Here is a 17,418-nt window from a genome sequence, read left to right as displayed (position 1 = left end):
AGCACACAGCGTAATACATTTTACTCTGCTTTAAGTGCTCTTTGCTGAATATCACATACCATCACTGAGTTCAGAATGTCCAAGTTTCCAGTGCCTGCATTTAAAATACACTAGATCTAGATTACTACGTGAATCATGCTGTGACTCAACATCTTTGAGGCACACAATCCACAGCAAATTTGGGAGTGGTGGTTGTGTTTCTTTTTAATACTATACTACTATCAACTATGCTACATGGAAAGCTATCTTTAAAGTTGACATAAAAACTAACTTACCAATGTGAGCAGTCATGTAAACTGTCATGAAGAGCTTTCCGCAGCACTGAATCCTTGTCGTAAATGCCCCAAGTGGCTTGTAGTACTGAATCAAGCAGGCAGTCCCCTGCAGTCCGATTCCAAAGTGCATATAATCTGCTGTCCAAGCGCGTACCCAGTTCCAGTGACCAGTTAATAATGGGAGATTCCTCTTCTAGCTCTGCAACATGACAATAACCTCTTTTAAAACCTATATTCATCTGAAGTCTCAGAGAATCTGAACAGCACAGTAATGGCATAATCTCAACAATTTACCCATTTACATGAATAAAACTAAGTTTTCCTTCATACTACAAAAATAGGTGAACTACAATGGCTAAAGGCATTCTTTGGGAAAATACTGTCAATAAAAGAAGAAAAAACAACAAAACAAAAAAGCCATAGCCTTAAATAAAGCATCACATCATTTGTTGAGGATTATTACTGAAGTGGAAAGATTTGTTCTGTTTTCTTTAAAGAGCTTGTGACTTCAAACTGTAAAGCTTTAAAAATCTTTAAAATTCAAAGATACTTTACAAACATAATTTCTACATACTCCATTCTCTCTCTGCCTCATAAATGGACTGTAATAATTCCAGGGTAAAGATTAACTTGAAAGCATAAGATCTATATTTAAAACAAATTCAAGCAACAAAGCCACACATATACACACATGCACTTTTTTTTCTTAATAACATAAATATTCTCTAATGAAAAGCAAGGAGAGATTCTAGCCATTCTCAGAGCACTGAGGAACAGACTTTTTAGCATGGCCTGTAGCGACAGGACAAGAGGTAATGGTTTTAAACTAAAAGGGGGTAGATTCAGACTAGATATAAGGAAGACTTTTTTTTTTTTTTTGACACTGAAGGTGGTGAAACACTGGCCCAGGTTGCCCAGAGAGGCTGTAGATGCCCCATCCCTGGTAATATTCAAGGTCAGGTTGGACAGCACTCTGAGCAACCTGATCTGGTTGAAAATGTCCCTGCTCATGGCAGGGGGGGTTGGACTAGATGACCTTTAAAGGTCCCTCCCAACCCAAACCATTCTGTGATTCATTTACCTTTCTGAACATCTCTATCAAGTACTTCGTCAAATAACTTTTCTTGGACTGTGGACGGTAAGTCTTCAATATCTGGAAAAATAGAAAGCAAATACAGAGAAGTCACTTAATGTTACTGTGAAGAGACACATTACCAGCTGATGCTCAGGAGAACTTGCGCAACAGCTTTTGCCCTATCAACCCTAATGTCTCCTTGGAAAAGCTGCTATTATTTTCACATCTGTCATTTGTGGCCGCAGGCTTCATAGAGCACACTGAAGTACACAGGTATCTCAGATTGACTGTCATACCTTTTATGCAGAAAGAATCATCACAGCACACGTAGGGTGAGAATGGGTATCTCTGAAGGAGAAAGTGAACTAGAGAATCATTTGGGGGGGGGGGGGGGGGGGGGGAGTATTTTCAACCCTACTATATTTAGGACAGCTTCAATCCTAAGCAGTAGTCTTCCACCCATCTGAATGACTTCCCCTGCCCAGTCTCCCCCCAATGGACAGGTACAGTTTGCCAAGAGACTTGTTCTTGTACAGAACATCCACTTTCTTAGTCTTTCATGCAGACTTCAACAAAATAGTTCAGAGAATCCCAATGGTCTGCAGGACACAGCTTGCAGGTTAGGAAACAAGAAATGGGAAAACTATTGAGCTATGACACAGAAAATGCCACTACTGACAACTTCTAAGAGCTTTACAGACAGAATCTGCAACTTTGGATCTACCATTATTTAAAAAAAGGGGGATGGGGGGGTGGAAAATTGTGTAATGGGCAAAACGCTTGTGACTCCTGTATCACGTAAAACAATAAACACATGTTTGAAAACTCAAACATTTGCTACACCTTAAAGATTTGCTCATGGCCTGCATTTCAATACAGGGTAAGTAGTAAAGGGTGGCTAGGCAGATCTGCAACTAGAGAAACTTTGCTAGCTTCAGCACAATTGTGAATCTTAAATAAGGGAGTAAATAGAATAGTTAAACAGAAACATCTAGTATCCCTTCAGGCAGTCCAGGGATAATGACTGGGCTCTAAGTGGTATTTCAAGGGCACAAAGATCTCTTCTTAATTCCAGTGTTGGATCTGCCAGTCCTGCTTGGATGTCCAATAACCTAGGGCTTCTAGAAATGAAGTCCACATTTAGGCACATGAGCTGCTACTGAAGCATACTATTGTTTGGTGCAGGCAGGGTGTTGTGGAGTGGTCTTTTTTTTTTGTATGATTGTTCTTTTAAACTAAAACTGGGTTACAGTGGCCAGCAATCAATTTAAAAGTTTTGCACTCTAATGTCTGTGCATTGGCTCTTTGGGAGGATCCTATCCATTTATTTGAAAGATTGAGTGGAAACTGGTTCCTAAACTACACCATACAGGTAATATCCGAACAGGATTGTGTGATTTATACCACTATCCTTGGAAATGCCATCTTGAGACCAAATGCTAACTGTTGAGTACAAAAGACGCTCGGTTGACTAAGTGTGATGAAAGTGGAAATACCTTGAGAGTCTTGATGTACAGAAGCTTTTGAACATTCTTATTCCTTAATTATTTCATGGCTATTACATATGTCAAAAAGCTGCACAGTGGTTTAAGATGCGTCTCTTGAAAATACTGAACAAATTCCTTCAGCTCTGGCAAGAGCAATATTTCTCATGTGTGTTACAAAATCGTTCTGTTGCCCCTCTTTCCCTTCTCTCCCCAAAACAGCAATGAAGTGTTAGTCTCTAGACACTTTGTACACCCACGCCGTCTGCCTCTCATAGGTGACCCATACCCAATAAGACTGAATACAGTATCTCAAACAGATAGTTGTAGACAAGTGGTAAATATTATCCAGACTTTTTGAAGAAGAGGAGATGAAGCAACACTCAAAGAGGTTCCAAATACAATTCTTACAATGCTACTGCTTTATAAAAAAGACAAACAGATCTGCTGATTAGTACAGTTTCCATCTACACATTTGCTTACCTCTGGTAACATTTCTATTAAAGGAAACAGGTACTGAAAATTAAAAGTCTAATAGCTTTTCGTTAATAGCCAAACATTCTCTTGATCACGGAGTACCTCAAAAGTATTCACAAAGTGCTATTGCTATAACCAGGTACAAATGCAAAGAATAGCTCTGGGCCTTAACAGAGAGGACTGAAAGCTAACACAGCTATGTGAAAAGTCTCATTACAGCTCAGAAACGTCTGGGCTCCAATCTTAACTTTAAACACAGCTTTGCCTTACAGTACACCACTTTTCTTCAATTTCCTTGCGTCTAAAGAGGACAACAGATGTTCCCTTCACAGGAACAACGTATGGGTTGAAGTGTGCAAAAGCTGAGTATTAATAGGTCAGGTCTAGTAGTTGAATTTGCTTAAGCTATTAAAACTTAATAAATAAAACTGATCCACACACACCACCACCATCAGAAAGTCAAAGTATACACCCCAAACAAGCAATTCTCAGCTAGGTGACCAAAAAAAAAAATCTTCCATCAGTAAGAAGAATTTTGTAACTACCTGCAGGTAACGTAAATGTTACAAGGTCAGTCAGAAAATAGCAAGCAAAGTCTCCCTTTCGTTGATGAAGAGATGCAGCAATTTCACGACGAATTTGTTCTGTGACCTCGGGACACACCATGGCAGGAATGCATTTCGCTGCATGTTGTGATACCTGTAACATAGCACAGTTACTGCACTCAGTATTATTTCTAGTTAAAAATGAAGACTTAGGAGCGATAACCACCAGCAGACAGTGTTTTGTTAGCAAGTAATGCAACAGAAGTATAAATACTGGTACCCTGAAAGATTAAGTGTTTAGTGACTCTCGATGCATTAGTGTCTCATTTGTCATGTAGCTGATAACATAAAGCTGGTTAAAAACCTCTTTAAATCAAAGTAGTGAATTAACAGGTAACCAATGCCAGCAGGAAAAGGAAAGAAAAAAAAAAGATAAGAGCCAGATAACAATAGGAAATATACCTCAAATCTTACACATGAGCCCAGTCTACATTTAACAAATAACTTAATTACCACAGTACAAGACAGCTTCGCACAAAGAATCTTCCCAAAAACTAGTAAGCTAAGATACTTATATTTCTCCAGATTCTAACCATCACTGGCAGCAGGAACTTATTCAATGATACAGAGCAAGTAACACAGGGATGACACTGGATATATATATATTAAAAAAAAGCAACAACTTTAAGACACAGTTTCCCTAGTTAATATCCTAGCAAAGGAAAGTATCACTGTGGCTCAAACACTACTAAGCATTTTCACAAATGGTATGCTGAGTAAGTATTCCTAGAAACTGAAACAAAACCAAACAGGAAAAATCTAAGACAGTATTTCAGCAAATTAACTTGTTTTTAAATGTATAACTCCATCCACCCAGACAGCCACGTAAACAGTACAAAACTACTGATCTTAGCCATATATACTATTCTCAAGGCTTTAGCCACATTTGTCTTGCTTCGTCGACTCTTTTTAATTACTAAACCCTACGCATTCCATCATCCTTATGCGCTTCTCAGGCACGTTACTTTTCTCAGGAGCACACGCTCTGAGAATTGCATTAAGCATCAAAAGCAGGAAGGAGGCAGAATAAAAATTTGGCTCTGATCAGGTGAGGAACCAGAAGTCTCAGATGAAGAAAACAGACAAAAAAAACCCAAACACACAGAATTATTTATGGGCCTAGGAGGAGGGCAAAGACGGAGGAGGGCAAAGACGGAGGAGGGCAAAGACGGAGGAGGGCAAAGACGGAGGAGGGCAAAGACGGAGGAGGGCAAAGACGGAGGAGGGCAAAGACGGAGGAGGGCAAAGACCACCAGAAGTGAGGTGGACCGTACAATATACAAGGAAATAGAACATGCAAGAGCAAGGAGACCACAGAGAGGAACCAATCAGTCTACAAAATAGGCCAAGAGTGGAAAAAAACGCAGCAATTTTGCAAAGCAAGAAATTTGCCTTAATCTAGAAAAGAAGCTCCCAAGAAAACCAGGGAAGAAAGACCACGTAGACTTACTCATTAACAAAACTCAGAAAAAACTACACTGTCATTGATCTCAGTGTTTTGCTTTCAGGGTATTTCCTCTCCCCCACCCAAAGCACAGGAAGCCTCACAATAGCTCACTTCCACCACCACTAAGGTCGGAATGTGGCCAACACCACTCGTTAAGGAGAAAACTAAACGTCCTCAAGACCACCACATACATATGGTCTTAAAGTAAACTCCGTTCTTAAGTAGAAACATCAAAGGCACAAAGCAGCAATTCATGTATTCTAATAATATTAGCCTCTACCTTTTAGCAAATAAAGTTACATGTCACTGGCTGCAAACAATGGTACAGTTACATAAGGTTCCTATTGAACCCATGCAAGGGCCAAAGTAACTCACCTCCGTAAGCAAAATTGCTAGCATATCTTGCCTCTGAAAGCGTATCGCCAGATGTACAAGTGTGTACCCAACATCAAAAGCAGAAGGGCGATTTAGCAGGCGTACTTCATCTGCAGTAAGCTGGCGGGCAATATCTCCTCCTGATGACTTGTAAGCTTCAACAGCAGCTAAATCACCTTCTACAACTCCTGAAGAAAAAAAAATACAACTCATTTTAGCTAGTGAATGAGCCACTCTGGATCAAACCACCTTATTTAACACAGTTTACCTCTATCTATTCCGATACAGACCTAACATACAAAGATCAACTGCATACCAAGAAACTTGCAAATTTTAATTTCTTTTTTTAAACAGAAGACTACAAAATATTTACTTACCTCAGCTCCTGGACCATTTCCACCATCCAAACTAGTTGGAAGATACAGTAGATCAAAAGTCAGCTATGGAGCTATGAAGTGGTGCTGAGGACCCTTGATGAAATACCTAGCATAACGTATTCACTAGCATTTCATTTGATCAGCAGTACTGAGGGGAAAGTCGTTCATTCATAGTACAGAGATTAGTTTGATTATTATACCTTCCCTTTTAACTTATCTTAAAAACAAATTACTGGATCTAAGAAATAGATCTATTAAAAGGTTTTTGGAATAAAAGTGGGGTTTTTTCCCCCAAATATGGTTTAAAACTGTGTTGGAAGAGGGTACGGAGCACAAAGTTTCTCTTCAGCTCACCATCTCTGCTATTAATTGAATTTATGCAGTTATCATTCAGGGTAGTCTATTAAAACTGAATTAAAGAGAAATTACACACACACACTGTGTGTACTTTCTAAAGCAAGATGGGGGAGGGGGGAACCCTAATGTCTTCTAGAGTCCCTGGACTCTAGAAGAATCTCTAACTTCTGTACCATGCTTCATATCAAGATCATTCAACGCTGAACACATTCCTTAGCTGCAATTATCAGAATACACCATCAACAAGATGTGGTGGTGGTAACAGTATCGGTTCCAATATAAGACATCCTAAATTTAGAAATTCCTTCAAATATAAAGATTCTATTTTAGATATATGCTTCATAAGAGAACAGTGTAATGCTGAATTGAGGAAACAGAAAAGTGATCTTCAAGCCATCTTTAATAGATAGGTAAATCGAAAACTTATAACTCACTACTGAGAAGCAGCCCTATTTGCAGCAGCTCGAGAACAGAAGAGTAAGAGCACAGATCACAAATGAGAAAACCCTCTCCCCTATTTTCTGTAGCTAAGCCTCCTTGCCAGCTCCTAAGAGTCAGCAGCTGAGCAGAGGCCAGAGGCTGGAAATTGAGACTCAAGTCTGTCCTTTACTCAATTTACTTACCAAGACTCAAAAATTGATCAAAAGGGAAAGAGGTAAGTCTCAATCAGGGCACTCACTCCATTCAGGATGAAGATTCAAACAACAGACCAAAAAAGAAAACCACCACCCCAAAAAAAGCCAAACCACCACAAAAACACCCCCAAACCACCAAAAAGCCCCACCAAAACCAAAAAACCCAATGCAACAAGCTAACAAACTGTACCAGCTGCTACCAGAGAAGCACACTAACCGCTGGGTCGCTGGTTAATCCAGGATTTAGGAAAGCATTCTTAGCTTGGCCAAAAAGTCTATCATTTTCAACGCTGAGATTATAAAGCTTTCAGAAGAAACGCAGGGGGGGAAATGGATTATTGGTGCAAGACATTTCTCTACAAAGTTATCAGCTCTGCTTAGTAAGTCTCTACAGATGGAAGTTAGATTATTCATTTCAACGGTGGTGTAAAGCAGAGAAGTTCCAGAATACAAACACAACTGCAAATCTCAGTCATACAACGTTTACCCATTCTTCAAGGACTGAAAAGTCCTAACAGGCCAGAGCAGACTGAAAACAATACAGGACAACAATTTCTTAGTTTTCTGATGCATGTTTCTGGTCTGCCTGTACAGGAAGACATTCCCGTTCCACTCCAGCATTAATGTCTCATTCTGCTTAAGTGCCCGCCTGTGTATTCACCCCAGATGAGTTAAAGAACTAGTTTGACATGAGTTAAAGAACTAGTTTGACAAGAGTTGTGTGTCCAATTTTAGTTCTTGTTCCATAAGAGTTAGAATTTTGCTGATGAAAGAGTATTTTATATAAAGAAAGGAGCTGCTACTGATGGAGAAAAGCTACTTCAGTGAAGGGAAACGAACACTGAAAATTCATTGGTTTTCAAGACGTTCTCCAAAACATGCAAAGGAATGCAACATGGGATGTGCGACCAACATAGCTGTGCTCCTGTTGCAACACTTCCACTTCTGGGTGGAACTTAAAACATACCAAAGCAAAAGGTACGGTTTTGTCAATATATGCTGTACCCGTAACAAGAATGCCAAGTGTAGCATTTTATTTCCATGCAGTCGCATTTATGCCACTGATAAGGCAATACCAAGGCTGCTTGTGATATATCATTCCAACCAAATGCAGCAAACTGACTCGTTGGGGGTTTTTTTGTGTAGATTTGTATGTATACATAGACTCAAAGTCAGACAATTTCTCATGACCCACCCTCTTAAAACAAGCCATACTACAGCTTTGGCACAAGATCACCTGTTAGCAAACACCCAAGAATCCACAGGGAAAGAAGAATCTTGATAGAAGAGCAGATTCTCTGCTACCTTATGACACCTTTAATTTTTTACTGTTATATTAATTTAGGAAAGACATCTTGTTAAAGACCAATAGCCACTTCATACCCATACCCATAGCCACTTCATATTTTAACCACTTCTATTGACGGGAAAGATTCCAGCTACCATGTCTGCACCTTCCACCACACCACCCAATGACAAACATACTAAAGACCACCCAGGACTGGTAGGTAGCCACTCTGACAATCCAAATAGCCACTTGAAATCCCAGACTGATTTCAAAATTCAAACAAACATCCCCAAAATGGTCTTTCAATGACAATCAGACCCAAATCATCGTAACAGTTCCAGTCAGCCAGCCTGTCAAGTACACGCTACACAGTAGTAAATGCTACTACAGCCTTAAGTCAGTGCCGGGTCAATTCATATTTGTCATTATTCTTTTAAGCCCCCACCCTCAGCTGCTAAGGCAACTTACTACCTTCCCACTCGTAACCAAGCCTCAGCAACAACTGAGGTCTAAGACTGATGCTGAGAAGCAGTCATGTGAGGTCTGGCAATGCCTTCAAGCACTAACTACTACAAGCTGCAACAAGGATCCAAATCAGTGACATGTGCTGCACGCAGCACTGCCAGTTCTTGCAGTTTATTCCCACGTCTTGCAATACTTGACATTCCTAAAAACCCCATGTCCTAGAATTAATTACTAAAATTGTTATATAAGATGTCATTTAAAAAGTACATTTCTAAATCTCACTGATGAAGTTTAAGCTAAAGATCAATACATACATCAAAAACAGGCAAACTGTATATGCTTTCTAGGCCTCATTTTTAAAACATGGAGATTGTGAGTGTGTTTTAGGCATAGGGTTGGCAATACTTTATCTAGAAGTGAAGAACAGTGGTGGTGTGCTAAATGACACATCAAACTAGCACAGTTACAGCTCGTGAGGGATGGTGATGTGACCACGTGCATGCATCGTATGTGGCCATCCTCTACTCCTTAATCCAAACAGCAAAGTGACTATTTAGGGGGGGGGGGGGTGAGGAAAAAAAAGCATCAGGAAATTTTTAGATCAAGTCCAGACAAACTCCCTTCTGGATGCACTAATCGTTTTGTAACCGAGTCTCAACAGATAAACATGACACACAAAATCAAACCATACAGAGCTCATGCTGCAGATTTATTTTGCACAGAGCCCATTACAAGTCTGTTTCCTTATAAGAAGCTTCCTCTTGCAAATCTGCTGCATGCTCTAATGTCTGATACTAACCCGCACTGAAATACCGTGACCCAAGGACCCAGAGCATCACTACTGCAAGGCCTATACTCCATGGGCATTACAAACCTCTTTGGCCCCTCTTAGCGACAGCAAGAAAGTCCAAATTTCTCTTTACTCATTCTACCAAATATCTACTCCATTTTAGCCGCTTCAAAAGAACAGGGAAAATTCCTGACAGCTCGTCAGGTACCAGCCTGTTTACAGTGCCAGTCAGTACAATCCAAGGCTGCAGTGAACACTGAGCAAAAAATATAGTAATAACAGGCACAGTGCCAGAAATCTGAACCAGAAAACACAAATCTTGCCCCAGAACTATGGGGTAAACATGCAACATTCATAAGAACTGCCTGCAATTCCTAAATTCAGTATCACCACTCCAAAATGAGGTCTTAACATGCTTTTATTGACAATAGAAGGCACGTTCCTACAACGGCTTTGATTTCTGTCAGATGAATGAGAGCCTCCAATTCATTAAGTTTATTTAAATAAAGCTTAACAAAACACTATTTACAAGAAATACAACAGAAATATTTACTAATGTTATAATTCGCTACATTTCATAACACACAAGTGCCTGATTACTTACACAAGCAGCCTTTGAATCGTCTTCTGATACAGTGCTGTGCCAGTTGGATTATTCCCCACTGACACCCACTGCATTCCTCAGACTGTTAAAATGTCAAAAGGAAGAGTGGCATTTGCCTGAAGATTGTTCACACAGCACCCATGAGCGCTCCAGCAGCCAGACCTCTTGCGAGGGCATAGCTCTGATTAGTTACAAGAGCTACACAAATGCAAACAGATCCTTATGACCCAACGGCCACTTCAGATCCACAGCAAGAATAGCTTTTAAGTGGACTCCAGAAATGTTAGTTTGGTATTATTGCAACTGAAGACACCAGTCTGTGCCCCCCGCCCCCCAAAGCTGTGCTTTGCTTAATGCACCAACACATGACTATAGCCTGACATCCTAAGCGACAGGACAGAATGCCAAGTGCTGCACCCAAGTCACGAGAAAATACAAGTGCAAGTTAGTATTCTGCGTTTACAGGTTCAACTGTGTTCCCACTTGCAATTCAGGCATTTCCTTTTATTGGAATATTCTTTCACAGCACTAGGAGCCAAGGCTTTTTCTTCTACTAGTAAAGCCCCGACTCTTACAGACAGCACAGATCGGGAATATGCAGTCTCAGTATACGTGAGAAGATACATGATAAAGATTAAGAAGATTATTTAAAAAGACTAAATTTAAAAAAACTTTCATTCATCAGCCCATAACAACTATTTGTGCCATCTTGATCCTGCATTTTTCCTGCTACAACCATTACAACCATCTTCTTTATTAGATATCAGATGCTACCTTTGCTCACATTAAATAAGCTCATAATTAGCCTAGTTGCTAAAACCAAACTACTTCAGCTAAGGTGCTATTAAATTTATTCTTTAGAACTTGTAAATATTTATAGGGTTCAGTGCAGTCAAGTAAACTTGGAAAATATGAAAGAGCTTACAAGCATATCTAGAAAAACTAAATCCTGTTTGCCCTAATTGCACAGTCCCAATGACTTTGAACAGCCAGATGTAAAAGTTTCCAGAGAAACTACTATCGCAGCAGCCTTTATTTATTTCACTGTCTTTCTGATAGTTCTGGAGCACACTGGCTGGCACAACTTGCAAATGAAATAGGCAAATTCTTTCAAATAGACCGATGCAGTTCTGCCATTTTTCGACAGGGCAGCAGAGAGGCTGGGGAGACAGAAGTGGGCAGGAGCACTGCCTCAGCGGGTCAGGACAGGGGCCACCAGCTCCACGGGCAGTGCCCAACAGCAGCGAGGTTTAAATATGCAGCAAGAGACTAAAAGCAAGTAAGAACAGAGAATACTAACCCTCACTTCAACCACCTTTGCTGTCAATTTAGTTAAAGGTTCTTCAACAATACTTCAGTTGAACTGCTGTGGAGACAAATGAGCAATTGCAGAGCAGCAAAAAGCAGCGGGTCAGACAGCCTACAGTAGCTGATTCTGCAGTAGGCTCCTCGCCCTCAAAAACTATAAAAGCATCATGGTATAAGAGGCACATACGCAGTCTCACATATGCTACAGGGCAGGCATTCTAAATCTTTGAAAAGGTTAAACAGGATTAAGCTGAAATGAAACAAGCAAAACCAAAGATAATTCATTTCAATAGTATACCTGCTACAATAAATACAACATTTTTTTGCTAAACTAATGGAAGAGTGTGAAGATGCCTCTGTTTAGATAAAATATCTAAAGAACAACCCAAAGATTCAAGATTTCTTTGATTCAAGGAGGTAGCAATGCTACAGTAACCAACACATTCTCACATTTGAGTAGGCTACAAAAGGAAACACTTCATCTTAAGGAGGTCATTGTGCCTCGAATGTGGGACAACAGTCATCAACTTCACTATTCCTTGAACTGCTTGGTAATAGAGGGCAAATTTCCCTAACAACCAAATTACACATTTTAAAAGTCAGAAGCAGAGACAGACCCCTCTGTAACATACACCAGATCCAAAACACGGAGCTCTGTGCTGCTTCTCTTCTGCTACAGATGCAATGCTAAGTTGTCTACGTCATACACGCGCTCTCATTTACTCATCTACAGACTGATCCTAAGACTGGTTTAAGTGCCAAGGTGACATTCCAGCAAGCGAGGGGCCGATCAACTGACACATTAAAACCTAATTCTGACCCTTGTTAAAAACCCTACTGCTCCTCTAGCGTTGAGAGTGCCCAGGAGCTGTGGTTTGACCACGCAAGCTGTAGCATTCTCTAGAGCTCAGCCCTCACCCTCTTCCAACTATACACCAGGGGCACATCAGGTGGCCATAAAGAAAATTATATTATCAATAACTACTCCGTTTCAGCATTTCGAGCACCAAAAACATTCAGCCTGAGAATAATTTCTCCTCAGAGAGGAACAACTCCTTTGCAAGCAAATATGACATCAATTAATAGAAAAGAGAGGGATTGTCTGGAAAACCTTTATGGGCCTCTAACCACACCCTTCAGTTCATTCTCCTCTTTTTTCATTTCCAGGACCTCCCTTGTAAGTATTAGCACACAATCAGCAGCAGGTCACTCTAGGTAATGACAGCTTGAGACAGAACCTTCTGTGTACTGGTTTTTTTTAAGTTCTTCAAGCTCAGCAACTTGCATCAGCTTACAAATAAGTAAATAACTTCCAAGACAACACGTACCTTAAACTTGAAGCCATTCAAAGCATGACAGTGTGACTATCGCCTATTCTTTTTTCCATGCAAACAGCTCTTACCCCTGCATACAGTCCATGCAGTATGTTTCTAACATACCATCACAAGACAAAGCAGCACACACATGAGAACTGTCAAAAGATGTCCTTATCCCCTCTATCTGTCAAAGGTATCCACACCCCTTGTGCATTAAAGACCAATTGGTTGTTCACAGGGTTGCACCCTAAAGGGAGGCTGGACAGTAGAAAGTCATTAATTATATTAAAGTTAACCATCCGTGCTTCCAAGGTAAGTTTAAATAACTATTTTTAACTTGATCATTTATTCAATTATTTTTAGCATAAAATATCACTGAGCCTTTAAAAAAAAGAAGTCAAGAGACCAAAACAAAAGTGTGTTTCAGGAGTTAAGATTTTCTACCAATAAGTAAGGCATGCAGCATTTTACCTACTCTGAAAGATACACACACACACACAAATGTAAAGTAGTTATGACAGAACATACGTATAGGACACAGATGACAGCACAACAAGATTTCTTATCCAGGTGAAAGTTTTAAGCTTACAACACTGTTACCTGGCACAGCAGACAAGTATGCCAAGTCACGCTTCTCAGTATCGCAGAGGAACGGGGGAAGGAGGCCAGGCTGTACAGCTCACACCAGGGACTCTCCCCTCCCAACAGGCACTGTTTGCCATATTTAGCCAAGGCCAGCATGGCAGGTAATCACCTGTCAGTGATTAATTCATGCTATACTTCCCCGAACAGTTCAAGCCAGCCTAAACTGACACCAGCAAGGAACACCAGCGGCTTGTTCCCACCCATGCACTTCCTACTCCCTTACTACAGCATAAACAACCCCAGCAAGGTTTATCTGCACCAGGGATGTGATAAGGAAACCAGTCTGGGTTTACTAAAACAGCAAAACAAACAAAACAACCACCACACCCCCCACAAAAATATCCCCTAATCAAGCTCATCAAGCTTCATTTTTAGCAAGATAAGTTTCCAGACGCACTTCATGGTACATTGGCATGCAAACGTGCCAGGAGGAGGACAGAAACAAGCAGCTACAAGGACCACTCTGGGTGGCAGTGCCAGCTGAAAGCTCCGTGGTACATCAGCCCCTTCAGACTGCCTTTATTGTCAGTGAAGGGCCACATGCTCTACAAGACACAGATCAGGAGGTGGCCTCCATCTCTCCTGCAGCTGCAGAGCAGTCTGGGACACTGCCCAGCCAACTTCATACCTAGATCTGGACAGAACGACTCTCCTTTCCCACAGGGTTTGTGAATGTTTGGGTAACACATCTAGCACTATTTCAGAGAACTGAAGGGAGACAAGGACAGAGGGAAAAAACACCCTGCAAGAGAGAAAGGAGTCAACAAAAGAAAAACTAAGCAGACACGTATGTAGGAATACTAGGAATGAACTAACAGTCCTTTTAAGGATATACTGCAAAACAAGATTCATTACAGAATGCTCTAAATATTTTGGATTTAAGAAACACACTCGTAGTTGTTTCTTTCATACAGCTAAGAAGAACGCGTGTCTACTTGGCCTTGGAGCCACCATCCCCAGCAACCGAAGTCTGGCCCATGATGGTAGTAGCTACCTTACTGACCCGAACCGAAAGAGCATGCTCTCTTGCAGCAGTTAATAAGCAGGACTGGAGGAGAAATGAAAAGAAAAAATGCAGTACACTTCTAATCTGTGGGCTACAGTTCAAGCTCAGGAGTTAAAGACACAACCCAAGAATCCCCAGCAGTGCCCTGCAGCAACCACACTCTGCTAGCACCACTGGAAAACCCAGCCCTGAAGCGCCAGGAGAGGGGAAGCTTCAGCAAGTACTGAAGTGTAAGCCCCAAGCAAACTCTGAACGCTAGAAAGGTTTTATAGTCATGACCATCTTCATCCATTTGTACTACTTAAATCCACAGCCAGCTGTAACCAGCTTCACCAGGCCCCACAACAGCACTGCTGCTCTTACACATCAGATTCCCTAAGCCCCGCAGGCCACCAAACCTCTCTTACAGTCTCTGTGGCAAAGATACCATGAGTTATGTATAAGATGCATTGTCTTTATTTTAAATAGATATTGGTTTCCCCCCCTTCCCCAAGAAATGAGAGTCACCTTGGACTCCACATTTAACCTTGTACTTCACATTGACCTTGTACTAGGCTAGTACAGTAGAAAGCACTGGTGTCCTTGCAGAAGCCATTTTTAATTTCTCATTGTAATTCAAACTGGCATTTGTAGCAAGTCATGTTATTCAACAGCCATACTTACTGCTTTGATTTTAATACATTTTAACTAAATGAGTTCTAAAATCTCATCCTTTTGGGAAAAAATCATTTGACAGATATATCCACTGCTGCAAAAACAAGTCAATAACAAAAATAACATTCAAGTACATTTACTTGCAGAGTTTGAAAGGGGAAATGCCACTAATCCTTCTGATTCGGAAAGAATACCCTCCATCAAGAAAACTATTCATGCAGGAGTGCAAGAGTTGGACTCATCACATTTTGTACAGCCTAGATTTGCAAGGAATAGAAGCCTTGATGGCATATTTATTTACTGAGGTGGGTACAGCATCAATGGATGTCTCCAACAAAACAAAAACCCCACAAATGCACACACAGGTACTTTTCTAAATCCACACAGGATACACATCTATATTCATGTTTCAGCTGAAAAGAACAAATGTGGAAAAAAACAGTCTGATACATGTTTTTAATGAAACTTGACATTAAATTTAAAAACTAGTAAAAAGAATTTTATACTAGAGTTGAGATGAGAAGAGGGTGTTCAAGTAAACAGCTGTCCTAAAGTATCAAGCATTTTCCTTGGTATCTTCTGAAAGACAGTATCTTCTAAGAGAAAAGAAAATAACCACTCTGCCAATAATTACTCCTACTCCTCTAATCTTTATTTTTAACTTCAGGGAAAGCTACACTTTGTACATCCAAAAATTTTAAACTGATACATCTCTCCCACATAAGACAGACTCAAAGCAAATGGACCCTTCACAACCAATGAGCTTAAACTTGGAGGTACGCAGTCTGAAGTTAACCGGAATCGTAACAAGCCACCACTTGTCTGCTGAACTACGGTAATAGACTATGTACCAACTCTTACTCCATCAATTTTCACAAACTTACTTGACATTTAACATGAACTTGTCCTATTTTATAATTGTGTTTGGCTAAGGATTGACAAGGGTTCATCTCAGCTAAAAGCTCACAAGAGCTTCAGCTGGCCAACAAACAGTAACTCACTAAGTCACAGTAACTCAGTTGATGTCAATAGTAAGAACATATGCTTCAGGCAAAATTGTTCAATGAACAGTTAAATTGTTTCAAGTATGTCACACTAAGACAACAAAACAACCAGCACAATGGCTTATTGCTTTTAAAATTACTGGTTAAACTGGTATACCTTTCCAATATAGATACCCTCTGTGAAATGTCCAGAGACAACCACAAAAGAATCTACGAAGCTTTCATCAATCTTCCTAAGGTTATTCCTGCTACAAGGAGTATTTGGAAAAATATGATATCTGTGATATGCAAAATGAAATTCTGAAATGAAGGATTGATAATTAACAGCTTTGGTTTCTGGTTTTCTCCCCTCAGTTAAAAAGTTAAAGTATATTAAGTGTTTAAGTTACAGAAAGGAATCCATGAAATCTTTCAGCAGAACACTAGTGAAAATCAGCGCACAACTCCATTTGCATTCTGGCTTTCTCATCAAGATCCCTTCAAGATATCTGCAAACTATTTTCATTTTAAAAGAACCAAATCATTATTGCCTTACAAAATTTCTATGAACTTCAAAATTCAAGTTCTATGAACTTGAAATTTCTATAGTTTTGAGTTTCATGTACAACTGTATAGTCACAAGCAACATTAAATACTTGCAGAACTCACATTCTTAAATATAAACACAACCATTTCCACACAGATTAAATCTGAAAGTGTGAAATATTTTAAGTAACACTGGAATAGTAAAAAAAAAAAAAAAATCACTTTTCAAAAAGCAGAGGAAAACAACCCTAATATTTAATACAATTGCTATCAGAATGCAAGATAGACTCAACGGCACAGGAACGACCTCCAACAATTGATCTTGTGTATTCGATAACTTACAAAATACCCTACAAGTTTCAATTGCTTCATTTCAGAAGGAAAAAGCACTCTGCGTCTGCTAGCATGTAAGGAGCTGAAGGCATCAGGAAATACTGAGGCATCTAACTATTCTCAAAAGGAAATGTGCTCGTCCAACTATTCACACAACACAAAAATAAACTGGAATATTTATTAGCTCAGAGAAACCAAACCCATGATACCCATAAAAACATTTACACCCTATCAAATATATTAAATAAAGCAGCTCCACAAATCAGTTTTTCAATTATAACAACCATGAAGTGACTTCATGAAACATTAGGGAACAGTATAAGACATACTAATAGCGCCAGAGTTTCAAATGAAGTGTTTTACTCTAAAAATA

General features: G+C 39.9%; 1 protein-coding gene across 5 annotated transcripts in view; it reads right to left on the bottom strand.

Annotated features, from left to right (window-relative positions):
• ZRANB1 (zinc finger RANBP2-type containing 1) overlaps positions 1-17,418 on the bottom strand; it is a 49,807-nt gene that overhangs the window by 15,961 nt on the left and 16,428 nt on the right. For all 5 annotated transcript variants that reach the window (XM_072871387.1, XM_072871388.1, XM_072871391.1 and 2 more), the window contains 4 exons: positions 5,739-5,926; positions 3,857-4,010; positions 1,357-1,428; positions 276-474 (listed from right to left, as the gene is read on the bottom strand). In XM_072871387.1, coding sequence (XP_072727488.1) covers positions 276-474; positions 1,357-1,428; positions 3,857-4,010; positions 5,739-5,926 — 613 coding nt within the window. The remainder of the gene's footprint in view (positions 1-275; positions 475-1,356; positions 1,429-3,856; positions 4,011-5,738; positions 5,927-17,418) is intronic.

The sequence above is a fragment of the Ciconia boyciana genome, chromosome 8 (assembly GCF_034638445.1).
Source record: "Ciconia boyciana chromosome 8, ASM3463844v1, whole genome shotgun sequence".
Classification (NCBI taxonomy): domain Eukaryota; kingdom Metazoa; phylum Chordata; class Aves; order Ciconiiformes; family Ciconiidae; genus Ciconia; species Ciconia boyciana.
The sequence above is the reverse complement of the archived record's forward strand: the minus strand, read 5'-3'. Positions and strand labels throughout refer to the sequence as shown.